This window comes from Augochlora pura, chromosome 4 (assembly GCF_028453695.1).
Source record: "Augochlora pura isolate Apur16 chromosome 4, APUR_v2.2.1, whole genome shotgun sequence".
In the NCBI taxonomy this organism is placed as follows: domain Eukaryota; kingdom Metazoa; phylum Arthropoda; class Insecta; order Hymenoptera; family Halictidae; genus Augochlora; species Augochlora pura.
In genome coordinates this window covers 1925806-1943891 of record NC_135775.1, presented here as the reverse complement: position 1 = coordinate 1943891, position 18086 = coordinate 1925806, and the positions used below count along the sequence as shown (strand labels likewise).

The 18086-nt window shown below is 43.3% G+C and overlaps 3 protein-coding genes and 1 long non-coding RNA gene across 10 annotated transcripts in view; 1 reads left to right on the top strand and 3 right to left on the bottom strand.

The window, feature by feature from the left end:
* The window catches only part of Amon (prohormone processing protease amontillado), a 57409-nt gene extending 50338 nt beyond the window's left edge, over positions 1 to 7071 (bottom strand). Inside the window, exon 1 of the mRNA XM_078178482.1 lies at positions 6341 to 7071. Within this exon, the coding sequence (XP_078034608.1) occupies positions 6341 to 6820 (480 nt within the window). The 5' untranslated portion in view covers positions 6821 to 7071. The remainder of the gene's footprint in view (positions 1 to 6340) is intronic.
* A 625-nt stretch (positions 7072 to 7696) lies between these two features.
* LOC144468777 (uncharacterized) lies at positions 7697 to 10371 on the bottom strand. Of its 2 annotated transcripts, XM_078178484.1 has the most exons (3): positions 10075 to 10371; positions 8578 to 9986; positions 8338 to 8509 (listed from the first exon to the last, which is right to left on the bottom strand). In XM_078178484.1, exons 1-3 carry the CDS (start codon positions 10148 to 10150, stop codon positions 8465 to 8467), a joined length of 1530 nt encoding a protein of 509 aa, XP_078034610.1. In that variant the 5' UTR covers positions 10151 to 10371; the 3' UTR covers positions 8338 to 8464. The 2 variants fall into 2 exon arrangements, with proteins under 2 accessions (XP_078034609.1, XP_078034610.1); XM_078178483.1 differs by having other exon boundaries at positions 7697 to 9986.
* A 389-nt stretch (positions 10372 to 10760) lies between these two features.
* On the top strand, positions 10761 to 12516 carry LOC144469312 (uncharacterized). The gene is made up of 2 exons (XR_013493956.1): positions 10761 to 10933; positions 11022 to 12516. It is a non-coding gene; the product is annotated as an uncharacterized LOC144469312 (long non-coding RNA).
* A 963-nt stretch (positions 12517 to 13479) lies between these two features.
* Cask (peripheral plasma membrane protein CASK) overlaps positions 13480 to 18086 on the bottom strand; it is a 222577-nt gene continuing 217970 nt past the window's right edge. For all 6 annotated transcript variants that reach the window (XM_078179411.1, XM_078179413.1, XM_078179412.1 and 3 more), the window contains 5 exons: positions 17713 to 17832; positions 17453 to 17569; positions 17067 to 17174; positions 16804 to 16979; positions 13480 to 16332 (listed from right to left, as the gene is read on the bottom strand). In XM_078179411.1, coding sequence (XP_078035537.1) covers positions 16153 to 16332; positions 16804 to 16979; positions 17067 to 17174; positions 17453 to 17569; positions 17713 to 17832 — 701 coding nt within the window. In that variant the 3' untranslated portion in view covers positions 13480 to 16152. The remainder of the gene's footprint in view (positions 16333 to 16803; positions 16980 to 17066; positions 17175 to 17452; positions 17570 to 17712; positions 17833 to 18086) is intronic.

Sequence of the window (18086 nt, the reverse complement as noted above, 5' to 3'; positions counted from 1 at the left end):
TTCGTCAACGAGTGGGATAACCGGAAACTCGCACGTACCGGATCAGCGTCGCGTAAATCGCGAGTCACCGCTTCCCGGCGGAACTTCCTTCAGTGCCGCCCACTCGCGGCTCGCGCGCGGCAAATTCTAATCTCCGCGAAAATTCGTTAAGCGAAGAGAGAGAGAAGGGTGCAGGGGGGCCGGAGGGGGAGCGACGGAGAACGACCGCGGAGAAAAAGAAAAAAGTGGCCCGGAAAAGTTTGCCGCGGGGCGAGAAAATAATTCCGGGCGGAGCCTCTTCCGCGCGGATTTTTAATTAATTTTTGTTCCGCGTTCGGCAGCCGGATATATTTTCCATGAATTTTTCAGGCGACGCGGGTCTTTTACGATGTTCGCGCGACAACAGCAATCTCCCTGTTCTGTATTTGATTTTTATTAGAACGATTTTTATTAGCGTACGATTTTTGTTAGGACGATTTTTGTTGGAACGATTTTTATTAACCTACGATTTTTATTAGAACGATTTTTATTAGAACGATTTTTATTAGCCTACGATTTTTATTAGAACGATTTTTATTAGCCTACGATTTTTATTAGGACGATTTTTGTTGGGACGATTTTTCTTAGCCTACGATTTTTGTTGGAACGATTTTTACTATGAAGATTTTTATTAAGACAATTTTGGTGATTCCAACTCTCTTTTTTCATTCCACCATCAACTATTCGTTCGCCGAGCATCGAGAGAATCCGTGCTCTCAACTCCACAGATTTCTCCTTGCCCCGCTCCGCCGTTCGATTGTCCATCAGCGTGGATATCGTTGTCGGTTCACCGCATGGACGGCCGATATACAACAACGAAAGAGGGGGGCACACAGGTAGCACGTTTCAGCCGGATATCCATCGAAGCGCCATCGATTCCACGGGTTTCGTTGTTGCGTTACGAGACGCGCGCCGCGACGCCCGCATTATTATCGCCGCGAGTGCATACGTCGCTCGAAACAGTCGGACCAGCGCGTCACAAATACCTGGCATACGCCGTGCCCCGTCCGATAAGATTAATTCCGAGCGGGCCGTAGCGCGCGCGCGGCGGGGGGGAAGGGAAGGGAGTACCGATATCCGCGCGCGCGAGAGAACGTCACGATGCTCGCCGGAATTATCGATCGACGACGACGACGCGCTCTCTTGTATTTTTATCGGCGACGCGTGCCGACAAACTGTCACGACGGATCGTCGATTTCTAGGACCGATATTCCAAGATGTTTATCGATCGTCGCGGCGCGGTCGTTGGGTCATTTTGACCCGGTCCCAATCGAAACCCCAATTCGATTCGCGGAATGTTCCTGTATTAGATTCGGTAAATAAGAAACGAGTAAAGAAGGAAAGACAGAAATGACCGAGTGAGTGGATAAAAAATTAAAAAGCTGAATAAATAAAAAACTAAATAAATAAAAAACTAAAAACTAAATAAATACTACTTGAAACAATGACCAGATACAAACTAGTAGATAGTCGCTAAACTATAAGCATCCAAAGCCCGAATAAATAATTACAATCACATCCCTTTTTTGTTTAAACAACTCACATTGTCAACATTCGTTGACAATGTTACACCAAATGCCTGACGTTCCCAAAGTCGCTCGGTAAATTGCGCATTGCTCTCGGCTCCCCGCCGCAACATTTTTCGTCCATTAGCTCTAATGCACACCCTCCCCCTATCCCGCCGCCTAATTGATCAACCCTTAACGCAACCATGCCTATTGTCCTATTGAAAGCGTTATCTCGATTCCGGACGCTGTTCCAAGCTGTTCAAACAGTATCGCGCGAACCCGTACAAATATCTTATTCGAACCGCGATCACCGCGCGTAAATGCAAACAGCGATACTTCGCGTTACAGTGGAACTCCATTTATGTGACCCAATTCTATCCCGCGGCGCTATCGTTCCCGCGCTCTCGAATTACGCGGAGTCTTCGCTTTCGGACAAGTGGATTCCCCGAGTGAGATTCGCCCGGCGAACGAATTGCGCGCGGGAAAATTTCGCCGTCACCTTTCGGAAGAGCCGATCTCGAGACTTTTGTCGAGACGGGGGAGAATCGTTCGAGAGACGCGTGAGAATTCAACCCTTTGAACTCGAAGACGTTTAATTTATAATTCTAAGATGATTTTTCTAATTTGCAGTTTTTTTTATTTCGTCCAACAAGGTGCATTTTATTGTTTCTCTTATGTATATTGTATCGCAAGAATTGAATTAATTCTTGTACGTAATTAAATTAATTAATTAAATTAATTCGACTTGTACGAACATGTTTCAATTTTAACCATTTTTTTTTTAGATGTAAACTTTGCCTGTGTAAACATTATTTTAGATGAAACAATGTTGTATTTTAGATGTAACAAAGGGTTAATACAGTCCGCGTCACTATATTATAATTAATACTGTACATACTATACCATTAATATTATACTATAGCGTAGCGATTCGTCGCTAAAACCGAGGACGGAGCGACGCCCCGGCGACAAATATTTTCAAACAACTGTGAATATAATTGACGAGGCGTATTCGAAATTGTTCGTTTCTCGCGTAATCGTCAGAAGCGGCGCTTTATTAATTCCGACGGAAGTGGCGCACGCTGAGAGCTGCGCGCGTGTCGCGCGAAGCGAAACGCGAGCGACAGTAACAATTTAGCGGGAATTTATTCCGAATCACGTGTGTGTGTGCAGGGGAATACACGTTTGTTAAACAATTCAGCGAACAGGCGCGTTCGGAAAAATCGAGTTTAAGGGAAATTATGGGCAACGAGGTCCACGGCGAAGTGAATTAAAATTAAACAAGAACTGCGAGCACGTTGTATCGCTAATGGCGTTTTAATGGACCCACGGCTCGCGAAGGATTTCGCCCTGGCATTTACCGTGGCCCACGTGGAATATTATGTTAGGGTTGAAATGCTGCGATTTTTATGGGACTTGACATTATCGTGTATAAATTTGAATAAAGCTAAAATTGTGTAAAAGAATTTGGGAGGAATATTAAGATTGGAGATTTTTGGAGAACATGGAGATTTTATAAAATTAAGGTTGTCAATTCTTGCTATTGTTATATCTTTCAATTTTCTTAGAGTCATGGGACAGTGCATGATCGATGATTAATCCTCCAAGAGGTTTTTTTAACGTAAGAAATTTGCATCCCTAAATTATTAAAATTTTACGAACAGTGTTAATAGATTTTTCGAATAATTAAAATAAATATATATAAAGGCAGCATTAACATTCGACCGTCGGCAAATCATTATAAGGGAGGGCAACGGTCACCGGTGACCGGCGCGCCGTTAAATCGCCCGTTGGCCGGAAACGGTTTTTCGCTGGTTTATCGGCTGGAAAATAGGAAATATCGGTCAGGTCGATCAGAGAGGGGGGGATTGACGAGGGGTGGATGCGGCGAGGAATTGATCTTGGTCTCCGGGCTGTCGTAGCGTGTTTCCTGCGGGCTATTCTTCTCCGCGGACCTGGTGTCGGTCACAGCACGAGATCTCCTGACACTGACACATATCGCTAAGCGTAGCACGTACGGCGTTGCGGCCGCGCCAAGGAAATTGCTTATCAGGGGTGAAACAGAGTGTGGCGCGTGTGTTGAGGGGTGGGGGGGGGGGGAAGAGCGGTTGGGGTGAATATGCCACGGGATGAGAACGAAATCTTTGTCGGGCGATCGATAGCCCCGGGTTCTGCGAGAGGAAAAGAAAGGGGCGAATGTTTACTAGGATTTCACTTTTCATCCTTTGATAATTAATGCGGTGATTAACGCGACGCGGGGAATTCGCTCTCATTTTACTTTACTCCGCTTTGGCTTGCTATGTTTAAATGCTCTGTTGTTATTTTAGTAGAATTTATTTTAATAGAATTTATTTTGCTAGAATTTACTTTGCTATAATTTATTTTACTGGAATTTACTTTGCTATAATTTGTTTTACTGGAATTTATTTTGCTATAATTTATTTTAATAGAATTTACTTTACTATACTTTATTTTACTATAATTTATTTCACTAGAATTTATCTTATTATAATTCACTTTACTAGACTTTATTTTGCTAGAATTTACTTTACTCGAATTTATTTCGCTAGAATTTACTTTACTAGAATTTATTCTACTATAATTTATGCATACATTCCTCTTGTCACATAAATGAAAAAATTACAGAACCTAAAAATTTCAACCACGTCAATTTTTATCGCCCACATATGGCAACTACTTTCAGTGCATCCAAGATAGATGGTAACAGTATCAACAACATACTATACAGTGTCGCGAACAAAACGGCGAGGATATTGTAAATGGAATTACTTTTAGAAATGGGTCTGTTTAATGGAGAAATAAACTGCGAAGCTGTATACGGCTCGCGAAGGCCCATAAAATCAGGATGAAGTGCACTCTCTCTCTCTCTCTCTCTCTCTTTACCTGCGCGCTCGTCCTCTATCCTCTGAAACGAAGTTGCATTTATTGAAAAGCAGAGTGGTATGCGAGGACTATTATAAAAATTGCAGAAACTGTGAAAGCGGATTTAAGTGCAGAAAGAGGATCAAAAGATCGAAGAGAGAAATGAGCGTAATCGATACACGAGGTCTGCTAACATAATTGTCAAGCCCATGGATAGAAAATAATTATGATAGAATATCAGCAGAATTGTTTATAAATAATTAGAAATGGTGAAAAGCTTGGGATATTTTTTAGAAAAGGAAGAAAAGTTTTTGTAAACGAAATCTGGATTTATTAAGACAGGAAATTAAATAATCTACAAGAGGGTGATGAAATTAAATTAATAAGAATTAGTTAAAGAATATTATGAAAATAGTTCTAGAAGAAATATATATATATTAAAAATTCTAACAATTTAATATAATTGTAACTTACGCCCTGTTGCCAACATGAAGGCGATTTATTAATACAATTTAATACAATGAAATGACATAACCTGACATAATTTTCTAACAAATAGAAAACAATTCCCGTAGAAATCGCGGCGCGACGCTAGTCGGATCGATTCTTATTAAACAGGTGCCAATTAGACGGGAGCATCGAGCGTGATTTATCAATTAGCCGGATCAAACAAGTCGCTAATGGTGATCAGGGGCGAGAAGCTTATGCAAACCCGGAGTTGCGCGATCGATCCTGATCCGGGAAAACAGATTTGAACTTTGCCAACGGGATCCGCAAGAGTCCCGCGGAACGCGGCCCCCGGGTCGACGATCCGATTTAAATAGAAAATTACGTCTTACATATTGCACACATTGTTTTCGCGGATGCTGCGGCGCACCAAACTCCCTCGGTCTGTTTCGTATTCAACCCTTAACCCCCTCTAAATATTAATAGATATTAATTAATAATAACTAAATATTAATAGATATTAATATTTATACTTCTAGAACTAGTCTCATAACATTCTCTAATTAAGTCTTATTAATTTAATACAGACTTCAGCACCCTCCTATAAATTATTTATATATATTTGAAGAAGTTTGCAAAATTGACCGGTCGCTTGCCGCCGCTTTGTTCCCTAAGTTGTTTAATTCTTGATTAATAATTGATGAGGAGAGCGGTCGGAAAACCGAGTTTACCCCTCTCGCGCTAACACCCTAGACCATCTCTCTCTCTCTCTTTCTCTCTCATTACCGGTGACGCAGTTCTGCGTCATTTTATATTTACGAGACGCTATGAATTGTGCAGTTAGCCGGAGCTCCGTTCGAATTTATGGTCAACGCGGGCTGTTTAAATATAAATCGATACGAACACCGTGCATCTGTTGCTTTCTCGAACGTTTTGTTATTGTTTCGGATTCATTCTATGGTCTTTTTTATCTATTACAGGGATTTTTTAAATTTAATCCTTTGATAATCGTGTTTGGACAACAATTGGTCTTTGATTATTTGCCATTACACGAACCGTTAACGTTAACATTAAAAAAGTATAATAATTCCAAAAAACGAACGTCTCGTTTAACACGGTAACCTCTGAATTTGAATATTGGAGCATTCTAGTCAATTTATATGAGAATTAAACGCATTGGTATTTATGAATTAACGTAAGAGCCATAATATAATAAATATAAATTTTCTCTCATGATATAGTAATTTATTTTTAATTTTCAAAGGCTGGTTAACGTAGCCGTGAAATAAAGGATATAGTGTAAACTCTCAAAAAGCTCGCGTCCCAGCGTTCATTTCGGCGCGCGATCGCGACCAACCAGAGATCGCGGCCAATGAGAGATCGCGGTGCTCGCGGTGAACACCGGCGGCGGAGGAGTAAACGAACTTCCGCTATGCGCGAGTCCGGTAGCGTGTCGTATAAAAGAGCATTAAAGTTCGACTCACCGGTCCAAGATTGACGAACCCGTTCCTGGCTGCCACGCGATCAGCGACGTGCCTCTCGGCGGGCTGTCGCATCTTCACGAGGAACGTATTCGTGAATACCTCGGCACTGGTGCCGGCGGCGAGGAACACGATCACCGCGAGTAGCATCGTGACGGGCCGGCGAGGTGCGCCGACGTATCTCGCATTCGCGTGAACGGCACCGGTCGTACGTAATCGCCACGGCCTGGTGTCCGTGTTGTCTGACGGTTTCTGGTGGATGGCGATGCTGCTGGTGGTACTGGCGACGACGTTCGTCTGACTGGTGACAGCGGAGCCGACGGAGTACGAGGCCACCGAGTCGCGCGCACCGAACCGAACGACACGTGCTCTCCCCATACTTGCCACTGGCCGACTGCCTCTCGTCTCGTCTCTCGATCGGGCCTCTCCGCCAATCAACGGCCGGGTAGCGCAACCCCCACCGGTCCGCCAATCGACGGGCATGCGCGACCAGCGACGTCGCGAGCTTGCGCGATCGTTAGTCTCGCGGAAACCGATCGAAGCGTCGCGTGTCGCTCGGGACGTGGCGACCACCGACGATACACTACTAGACAACACAACTCTATAGTCACTGTTAGCGGGATCCTCGCGTTACCTGTTCGACTGTTCCGCGAGTTCCGTGCTCGCGACGCCCGCCATGCGGCTGCGCGATTCTCCGAGGCTCTCTATTCGAGCAATGACCAACGTATTAACGTATGCTTCGTTTGCTTCCGATCGTCTTGCCGGTCTTTAACCGCAAACGCGTTCGCGCGAGCCTTCCTTACGCGGCGCTCTTGACGTCATATGGTGTATCGATTGAAAAGTATAGTCGTAATGGCGGTAAACATGCGCGGTGAGTTGTCCAGCGATATATAGCTGTCGCGGGATGTGGCATGTTCGTTTCAGAACCGTACATGTTTCTTCGGCTACGTTTTCTTCGAATCCCTCGTGTCGGCGACATTTATCTCGATAATCGTAGCGCTGCTCGGTCCGACGCATGCGCAGCGGGCGCCTTGCGCGGAAGTAGTAGGAACTATGACTAGTCGGACAGTAATAAGTACACATATAAATATACATATATTTCTTTTTTAGTAATGTATTGTTTCAGAGATTTTTAATTTACTTGGAAACAGACCAATCCTGAATGCGAATAGCACAATATATTCGTTAATAGCGAATGATAGAGGCGCTGTATGTTGCAGTAATTCCTGGCGCAGTAGTACACGCCCGGTTGGGTCAGACAAGGAGCACGGTGATTCAATTAACCTCTTAGGCACAGCAGGATTTGAAATAAAGTTTTTCGTAACTAAATCACCATTTTCTCTTAATATATATTTTTTCCGTATATATAGTATTAATAACATATATTCTTTTCTTAATATATCGTATATACATACTTTCACTTTAATAGTTTGCTTTAATAAATAATAAAACAATTGAGTAAATCGCGAACCATTCGCGAAAGGCACTATAGTGGCGCGTCGTGCCTAAAAGGTTAAGTAACCAATACCAACCGTGTGTCCACGGCTGATATATGACTTATATAAAGACACTGTCTAAACAATCTTTACAAACAAATAAATATATTTCGAAACCAATATTAATATACATCGACTTTTATACTTATAATTTATCAGTTGTCTCTGTCAAATAATAATAGTTCCTTCGACGATCTTCGAATAGAAAATCAACTCGATTCAAATACCATGGGACACGATTCTTAACTGTATTCGAAAGTTGTATCCGTACGTTGTTGAATGACGTATCTGTTAACTAAAATCTTTATTTGAACATAACACAGTTTTGCATCATAGAGGCACTAATAAAAGGCACGCCGATACGCAGAACAACGTTGCTTCGCAATGACCGATTCTTTCCCAGGTGGGCCTTGCCGAGGACGATCACCTTTTCACGGATTTCTTCACCGGAACTACAAATTGAGAATCAGACAACGAACTCCTCTGCAATTTTCGTTTCGCTTCCAGCTTCATCTTCGCCTCCAGACGTTTCTTTTCTATCTCCTGCGGGGTGCAGCGAATAGGCTGAGACGATTTCTCGGTCTCCTTCCGTGTGCTTAAATTACTGGTAGACATATATTTAACGGTACGGTCACCAAGTTGCCTTCCTTGCATACCATCGATCGTCACATTCTCGCTAATCGATGAAAAATCATTACTCGTAAACAGCACCTGGTCGTTGGTAATGGAAAATCTATTACTTACGGGCGAGTCGTCTAAATTCGATTGTTTCTCGGAGGACGTGTTCGCTTTACTGGCCTTATTGTTCCCGTTAGGATTTTTATTCTGTTGAAAGTACTGATCCGACAGACTTTTCGTTTTAAAGAACTTACGATTTGTTAAACGATCGCTTTCTATAAAAGATTTTTCAGTCGTGTCCTTGTGACTGGCGGTTTCGTAATCGTCCGTCAGATCGTTGTAAAATACTAGCTTGGAATCTTCGTGGCTGTTGGTCTTGTTATGCGTTATATTGGAAGACGTTGGAGCACAGTTGCTCGGTGATCTTTTATTCCCAGCAGCGTTGCTCTGTTTCGAATAAGTTTTCTTCTGATGATCCTGAACGCGATTGACGTTCAACACGCCGAAATCGTATTCGGACGACTTTGATAGCAGTATATCGTCCTCCATGCAGGTCGCTAAACAATCGTCGAACGAATCGTCCGGGAAATCCGACAAATCCTTCGACTGCCCGTTCTGCATCCTCATCGTGTTGTTGTTTAGAACATTTTTCTGCGCGCTGGAGTTCTTCGAACCGGAGATCGAACTGCTCGTGTTCAGTTTACTGGAATTGTTCGAATAGGTTTTGACGCGACTGCTCGTCGTGTTGCTCAGTAACAAACTTTTGAAAGATCCAGAGTTTCTCGAATTGTAACTACGAGAATTCGTATCCTGTTGTATCTCTTTTTCCGAGACACAAAATTGCAGCTCCTCTTCCTCGGCAACGATAGACAGCTCTATGCTACCCTTGCTTTTGTTTATCTTCAACTTCTCCTCAATTTCCTGGCTACACCTCACCATCGAGTCCTCGATCGAATCGTCGAACAAATCTTCGTAATTCGAGCTCTTCTTCTCAGTATCCTGAATTGTAATCCTAGGCTTGTCGTCGTCGTCAACTCTTACAATAAAATCTGTATCATTGTCGCTATCTAAATCTAATGTATCGGCTTCAGTGTGGACCTCGCTATCCCTTCCTTGCATAGTCTTCACCCTCTCCGTTATAGCTTTCAATTCGGCTGTCAGCTTCCCAATGTTCTCCATATTCTCCATTCTCATTTGTTTCCTTTTAAGTGGCTTGTGTAACAAAGGAGAATTAGAGTTCCTTTTCTTTTGCAAATATCTGGTCGTCTTGGGAGTATGCAAGATATTGGCAGCCGTCACCGGCTTGTCATTGGTGCTCTTGCTCGTGGAAACTTGCCAGTCCCAGGCAATTTCGTTGCCACCATCTTGGGTGCACAACTGGGAAATCGGACTGTAATTGTAATCGAGATCCGGGGAGTCCTCTGCATCGTACGTGTACTCCTTCTTGTGGATCGGTGTACTGTGTCCAGAGAGACGTGACTCCGTGGTACGTTTAGGAGAACTGATCTCTCTATCCAGCTTCAGGCTTTTCTTAACTGAAGCAGAAACGTGCAGTTTGTCCATGGCCTAGGTTCGAATGTATTGCACAAAACTTTAAAATAAATAAAACGACGTGTTCCTTACCTTCCTCCGTATTGTCAGTGCTTTTTTTCTCATGTTTCCGGGCGAGTCTTTTGGTCAGCTTGTTGTACTTACTCATAATTGTCGCAAAATCAATTCGTGATACCAATGAATACACGGTTTAATAATCGACGGCTAAACGTAAATAAATTCATCACATATTTTGCGAACTTACGGTAACCACGCCGGCAAGGCTTCCAAAAGGCTTGCACCAACGATATCAATAACTTTTCTGTAACTTTCTCTTTAAGTTTGTATGTACACAGTAGATTGATCTAACTCATATGTCTCAGTAATGAAATCAAATATGAAAGTAGGTATGCAACTTCACTGCTCAACACAATTTCGACATGGACGACGAACCGCGTAGATGGGACAGTGTCGTCGATTATTTAGTTTGAAAGCGCGGCAATATTGAAACGATGCTTCATTTCGATTTCGTTTGCATGAAAAAAATTCTACTGTACATACAAACGGATTATGATAATTAAAACATTTGATAGAGCGTTAGGGCTTTAATTTTAGCCTACCCCATTTAAAGAAGTTTTAAGGGAAAGCTTCGAAATATTATTTTCACTGCAAGTGGCGACGGTGGCGACAATTGTGGTAGACTTTCGAAGCTGAGAGGTTGGCAGAGCTCTACGCACGTGACCGTAACAATCAAACTTCTCGGCGAAACAATAGTCGAACAAGATACGAGACGTGGGCTGAATTGTGTTTATTATAGGTGTTATCGCGAACAAGGTATAGAAATAAATTTGTGCTTCATCCAGCCAATGCATTATCACAGGTATGTATCCCCAAGGGAAATATCAGTATTGAATACCACAGGAGTCCATCAGCAATAAACTGACTTAATTAGGTTAGTAAAATAAAGAGATTACGGTTATTATATCTGTAAGTATAAAGAGTTTTATATATGTTATAAATTTATATAAATTTACGTTTAGCATAGTGCGAGGATTTCTCGAATTAAGTGCCACGAAGTAAGTAATTTACCAATTTTTCTCGAACGCCGTGATCTAAGTTCCATGGACTTAATTTATTCGACCACCTTCTATATGCTAATTTGTCCAACGAAACTAAACTCTACGATGGAACACGGAGAGAAAAAACACCGTCGACACTTTGGGCTAGTTTTATTAATTCAATTAACAACGTGTTTATAATACTCTTCATCTTTTCCTCTTATTTATAATTACATAATTGTAATGAACTGTTTATTGTTTTCTTTAGACCCGTCGTCTTTCAACATCTTAGCGTAACTCATTCAAAGTCGCGGACACACGCTTGCAGAAGCACAATAGGATCAATCACGGTCATTATCATCGTCGTCGTCGTCATCATCATCATCATTGCCATCCTAATGACCATAAACCCCATGACCAACGTCATCGACCTCGTTACCGTTATCGTCGCCCTCATCGTATCATCATCATCATCATCATTATTCATCACCGCCAAACCCAATTGGAATCGTTAATCGTAACAGTCGTCGTCAGATTAATCACTCAGCGCACCTAGTACTTAGTTTTTACTGGATATGGCAGCTACAACTTATAAGAAATATTACAAAATCACCGAAGATTCGTTCGTTCATCTTTTGCGATCACGAATGGTATCGTCACACTCACACTAAACACGGATTCATACCGGGCACGATCTCTCTCCGCGGTTATTATATTGTTTCTTTATCATTTTTATTCTTTGTTTTGTTTGTTTGTTTGTCTCTGCTTGTCTTCTCTCTTTGTTTCTACGCGACGATTCTTGTCATGTTAACGATTTCAGACTTCGTCTTCGTGCGGAGTTGGGCCTGTTCGGAACGTTGTCGACAAGAGTAAATCCGCGCGGCGGTATCATCATCCGGCCGCGTAAATCGCTCGCGGAACGACGCGCGCGTTTCCTAAATACATTACAATATTTGTGTCGCCTTCACACGCTCTCCGTAGCATTATCGTCATCGTCAATTATCACTATCGTTATCATCATCATCATCTCTCCGTAACGTCGACGTACCTACGTATTTAAATCGCGTTTCTCTCGCTTCAAAACGAAGGATCAATGGGCGCGCGCGCGCTCTTCTTTTCTCTCTCTCTCTTTCTCTCTGGATCACTCTCTCTCTCTTTCTCTCTCTCTCTCGATCACTAATAAATTATCGCACGCGCGCGTTCGATCAGGAAGAACAGAGTAAAACGTATATCGGTCGCGCGAGCGCGCGCGCCCACGCGAACAAAGTGTATGCGTGTATATATTTATATCGTGTGTGCGTATATTTCGAGATCTTTACAAGTTAGTTGAGCTGTAAAATCGAACAAGGTTCTGAACAAAGCCGCGCGAGTGCCGATGTCGCGGAGCGTTTTCTTTCTTTCTTATATTTTTCCTCCTCCTTCGTAATTTTGTTCTTCTGCTTTCTTTTATTTTTTTGGGATTCGCGACTGCAAGAGATTCACACCATACCCCGTCCGTACACGCATTCACTCCTTCGTTCTATGGGCTGCATATGCAAATTTTTTTTTCTCTTCTAATTAGTCTTCTAGTAATTCAGTATTAATTAGTTACACAATTAATTTTTATTTAATCGCTTGTTTAATTAATTACCTAATCGTTAAATCTGTATATTCTCGTGGATCCGCGTTGTCTGTTTTTATCATTTTTTTTTCTCATTTTTATTTCGCTTACTGTTTTATTGTAGAGAGTAGAGTATCCTCGTGTGAGTTCTGTAGTGTAGAGTTTTATGTCTTTCTTTTTTTTTTAATACGGTTACACGTTACGAGTATCTCTACCGCGCGCGGCTGTGCACCGTGCACGTGCGCGTACATACGTCCCTCCCAACTTTCTCTCTTTCTCTTCGTCCCCCCCTCTCCGTGTGTATACCTGCGTGTACGTGTTCCCCTCGTGTGTGTCCCCCACGTGTTTACCATGCGGGTCTGCGTGTGCGTGCGTCTCTGCGTAAGTGTGCAAAACTGTGTGTGTACCTCCTCTAAAAATTGCTCGTTTTTGCTCGTCCTTCTTTTTTTCCTCTCCCCATCCCCTTTTCTCTCAGTTCAACGCGAGACAGTGTTTCGTATTATTTCATTATAGCTGGTATATTCTATCTATTTACTTGAGTTTTACGTGTTATAAATATCGTATAGTAAATCGCGTTTTTTTTGTTACTTCGTCATTTTCAGTTATGCGCTTTGTACAAGGGTGCAATGCGAACCGAGTGATATTTGTCGTTTTTTCATCTTTTTTCTCCCCCTTTTTTCTCTAACGGTGTTTTCTTTTTTATTTTCGTTTTTTTTTTGTCGGTCGACGGTGTTCATGTACGTGTGTGTGTCTGTGTCTGTGTGTGTGACGTGCGCGGAACGTAATCTCGCCGCAGAAAAGAAAAAACCAAAGTCCGATCGATAATCCCCGATCGGGACGTCCGAAATTTTCGATGCTTCGCGATACACGCCGATCTTCGTCCGATTTGTTGCGAAACGACAATCGAACTGGTCGGCGAATTTGATTCGTTTGTTGCCGCAATTAGGATAGACGATTGCGTGCTTGTTTCGAAATCAACGGAGCAAATCTTGATCACGGAAGGGGAAGAATCGATGGCACAAAGGGATCAAGCTTTACTCTACTATACACTAAAATCAGATGGCAACGCGGCCGACGAAAACTTTGACCGCGGATTTCAAGCGTTTGTAATTGAAACGCACGGGTTACGATTTCACACAGCTGGAACGTAGATAGAATTTGGAATGTTTATTGATTACTTTCGACTCATTGAAATTGCTAAACAGGGAGAGAGAGAAACACTTCTATATGTACCGCTGTGTTTCTTGCAATTGCGCAGTTCACTCTTCCAGGCTATCGATCACTCTAAATGCTGGTTCACAATGCTCGATGTAGGCTTGCGAAGCCTCCAAATGCTTTCTCACAATTTTTTCCGCTCGGCCATCTTGGAGATCATTCAGACGGACAAAAAAACATTCTGCCTAATAAAAACCGTGAAACAATAAAAATTACGGCTTTAAAGTTTTCGAACCGCGCTATAAAATTACAGAAAATTGCGATTCCAAACGAAAACGACTTCGCAGAAAAAACGCTTCAACGGATTTCAGTTACCGTAAGGATTTCCAGTTTGAAAAGACTCGAAAAGAAAAGTCGCCCCATTTCAGAAAACGTACAAACTTTCGAAACATCGCAACGAACACGGGCCGCGCCGAGTTACACGTTTCGACGGCTTGGTCCAATCGGTTGTAAAAGGATTGCGGAAGGCGAGGTAGATATCTCTCGTAGACTTCGGAGGCGGGTTCGGACGTCCCCGATCTGGCGGTGAATCGAGTCGAACACGCAAGGAAAGTTTCACGAGAACGACGGAAGAAACGGAAGCGAACCGAAACCCCGTTCGAAGAGGAGAGAGGCGGTGTGGGAAACCGAGCGAGAACTGGAAACGCAACGTAAACGATACGGTGTGAAAGAAGAGAGTAGCGCTCGCGCATATACTCGCGGGGGGAGGATTGTCGCCGCGACGACGTTTGCCTACCCCCTCGTAGACGTTTCGAAGTACTAGACGAAATCGGCGAAGTTCTCCTACTGCTTAAAATTACAAGTAAACGACTAGTTTTGTCGATAGTCCAATGTACCTTCAACTTGAACGGATTGACTATTTAACGGTGGGTTTAGGACTATCGACCAGTAGCGCTGCCCTAGTTTTTTTTTCTTCATTTCGTGTAAATAGTTTACAAGAGAGTACGATAGGAGGCAATAATAGGTTTTTCATTACGGATTTAGTCGATTGACAGATTTCGGAATAACGGTACACAAGTGTGTTGTCTCGTTCGCTCGGTCTCAACATTCACGGAACAGCTCACGAACGACCGTTCCCCATTCTTCTCGACCAACGTGCGATCAACCCATCCACCCGCCCCCCGTACCCGTACAACACCCATCACCCAAGCCCTGTAATGAATTTTCTGTTCTCGAATCCGTATCCCACGAATATCTGCATCCGATGGAGCGATCTCGCCGGGTGCCCCGCGGACGATGCGGCGCCTCGTTCCCTGGGATACTTCTTTGGTAATACTTGCACGGTTCCTCCCTCCGTCGTAGCTTCGTTAGTATCCGTGTACCGGCCGACGAAAACAACGATAAATTCGTGGTTGTGTTTTTGTGCGCGCGATTAATATTCGACGGCGCCCGGGAATGTCTCGAGAAGAAATGCGGCGAACGGAAGAAGGGAGAGACAGACACAGAGAGAAGAACGTGGAACAAAGTAAAAAAGGAAAAATGCGAGACGGTTCGGCCGTGAAGAGAGAAAGAGAGAAAACTCTGGCGGGGGGTCGCGGCAGAGTCGCCGCCCTGGGGGACGTTGAACGGATGGTATTCGTTATAGCTCGTCGATGGGTCGTTCTCGCCCTTGTACCCGATAACATATATATATATCCCCTTCGATGCTCTCTCTTCCCGAGGAAAACGGTTCAACGTCGGATCCGAGGAACGCTGTGATTATCTTACACAAATATCCGAGAGATATTCGAGAGACGTTATTATGTGTTCTCTTGGTTTTTTGATTGTCGTGTCCGGGCGCCCCGAGGGCCACGACACACCTCTCAGCTTTGTCTCTTTTGCTTTCTCTTCACCCCGAACATTATCAGAATATAGTAACGGATAAAACGTTGGCTCAGCAGCGACAGCGAACAGCAGCAGCGGCGGCGGCGACGGCGGCATCAGCGGCAATGGAAAAAATTCTTCGTGAACACACGGCCAAAGGTGTAGACGCGCCCTCGCGTTATCATTCGTTATCATGCTTACACAGAGATCGGTCGCAGGATCGACGCGGCGTGAAATGTATCATTCGTTTGTTCGTTCGATTGGTCCGACGTGTATGTACGTGCCTGTCTGTCCCGAATTGACCACCGTTCCGATATTCAGCGAGCACCGCGAATAGCTGCGGTCACGGGCAGGGAACAGGACCGTGCCGCTCCCCGCGAAACGATCGCGATTGGACCGGCCGTTCGGTGGATCGCGTTCCGACGATCATAGCTTCACGTTCGACGAGCCGTTGCAGTCTGCGATGTTGATTTGACGGACTGGCGTGGTTCGCTGTCAGTAGACCCAGGAAACGGGCACCCACTGCGGTGTCGTATGGACCCGTTCGATCGCTGCCTCCAGCTGAGCGATCGTCTCCTCGATGTCGTTGTTCACGATGGTCAGGTCGAAGAAGTGACCGTACACCTGCTTCAGCGAGTCCGACTCCTTCGCCAGTCTCTCCAGGCTTCCGTCGCACTGCAATAAACGAACAGGCGTTAGTATTTAGACTCTAATAGAATAGAAATATAGTTACATTTTTATTTATACTTTATACTGGAATTATTCAACTAATAAGCTTGTTTTAGTAAACCCAGAGATACAGTGATACAGTGACATCTGATGCCTTCGATAAGAATTACTGAATTACTATAGCTATTTTTGTACAATAAAATCTGTCAGCCCTGATCAGGATATAAATATAGATACGTCAGACGTACTGGTACTTATACATATAAAATATGAGAAGAATTTAAGCGTTACAGTTTGTCGCGGAAACAATTTAAGTTAGCAGCTCGCAATACTTCAGGGTAGGAAATTTCCGGTTAAGCGGCAGTGTTGCAGCTTCATAATTACGTCGATGGTCGATTAATCGTCTAACTAGTTAACCCCGGTGGCAATAGTTAGCTTCGTCCCCCGGGTGGTTAACGATCGATGCACGGCACTTACGTCGGCCATGTTCTGGAATACCGGAGCAGCGATGAATACGACATAAGGCGCGAACTCTGCCGTGCGCAACACTTTCAAGGCTTGCGGCTCGACGTCCAATATGGCCACCCTTCCCTCTTCATGGATTTTACGGATCGTCTCGAGCTTCGTCCCGTACATGGCGTCCTCGTGCGTGCCTATGCAAACAAAAATAATATTCTTAGCCGAGCTATTGAACGATTTAGATTTAAAAATTGTTTAATTAAAATAGTTAGCTAGCTCACCGTATTCTAGATATTCGTTGGCTGTTATGTCAGCCATCATCTCTTCGTGAGATACGAAATAATAATTGCGACCGTTCTCTTCGTCGTTCCGCGGAGGCCTCGTTGTATCTGCAACACAATGTTTAAGGTATTTGTTAATTAATTATGCTCAAAGGATCGATCGACGGAAAATTTTATTTTTGAAAATAGAAAATAAGATACTTGGTCGACAGAGATGTAACTTTTAATTAATTTGCTTAAAAAAATTATTTTACGAAGGAAACTAGGAAAGATAGTGTTTTGGAGCATTTTCCATGTGATCGACCGTACATATTAAATTATGATGTTAATATTATTCAAAGAATTTAAAACTCTATATTTTCTATAAATTTAAAGATAGTACTCACGTGGAATAGGATAGGCGTATTTGTCGGGATGTTTCGCGATGATCGTATTTTTTATATGCCGACGACCAACACCATGGGCTCCTAATAAGACTAGTGTTTTCCGCTGGAATGCAGGATCTGCGAATAAAAATTTGTCGAAGGCATTAGCAAGATATAAAAGTGTCCAAAATAAATTTAGAAAAAACTAAAACAAAGGAACGAGATTACGCAGAAGCCGAGTGTTCCTCGAGCAACCATAGTAAACGATCTATTGAACTTACAGGGTAGCTTAACGACCTCCTCGTAGGTGACCAGATCCAGCTGGTCAAACACCGCGTTGTGTTTTGCGAGATACTTATCCTTGTATTGCTTCTTTTTTCGGCCAAATATTGAGCAATTCACTAGAAAAAGGCGAACAACACGTTAATTACATATAAACTCGGACACCAGTTAAACGAAATATTCTGCAAAGGAAACGGATCCTGTAGTCCCATTTTGTTTTTTCTTTCTTTCTTTTTTAGCACGTTTAGAGCATCGATTCTCCGCAGAGTTGCGATAAAATGCATCGTCGCTGCACCAACGAAACAATAGAATTAAGGAACAAACCGAGATTGTTAGGTTTTGTCGTCGAATCGATTGAAAATGCAATCGTGGC

Excerpts from the sequence above, each read along its gene's own strand:
- LOC144468777 (XM_078178483.1), bottom strand. The coding sequence starts at position 10,150 with ATGAGTAAGTACAACAAGCTGACCAAAAGACTCGCCCGGAAACATGAG. Across the intron at positions 9,987-10,074 it reads CACTGACAATACGGAGGAAG|TTAAGAAAAGCCTGAAGCTG; the intron begins GTAAGGAACACG and ends TTTCTGCTTCAG.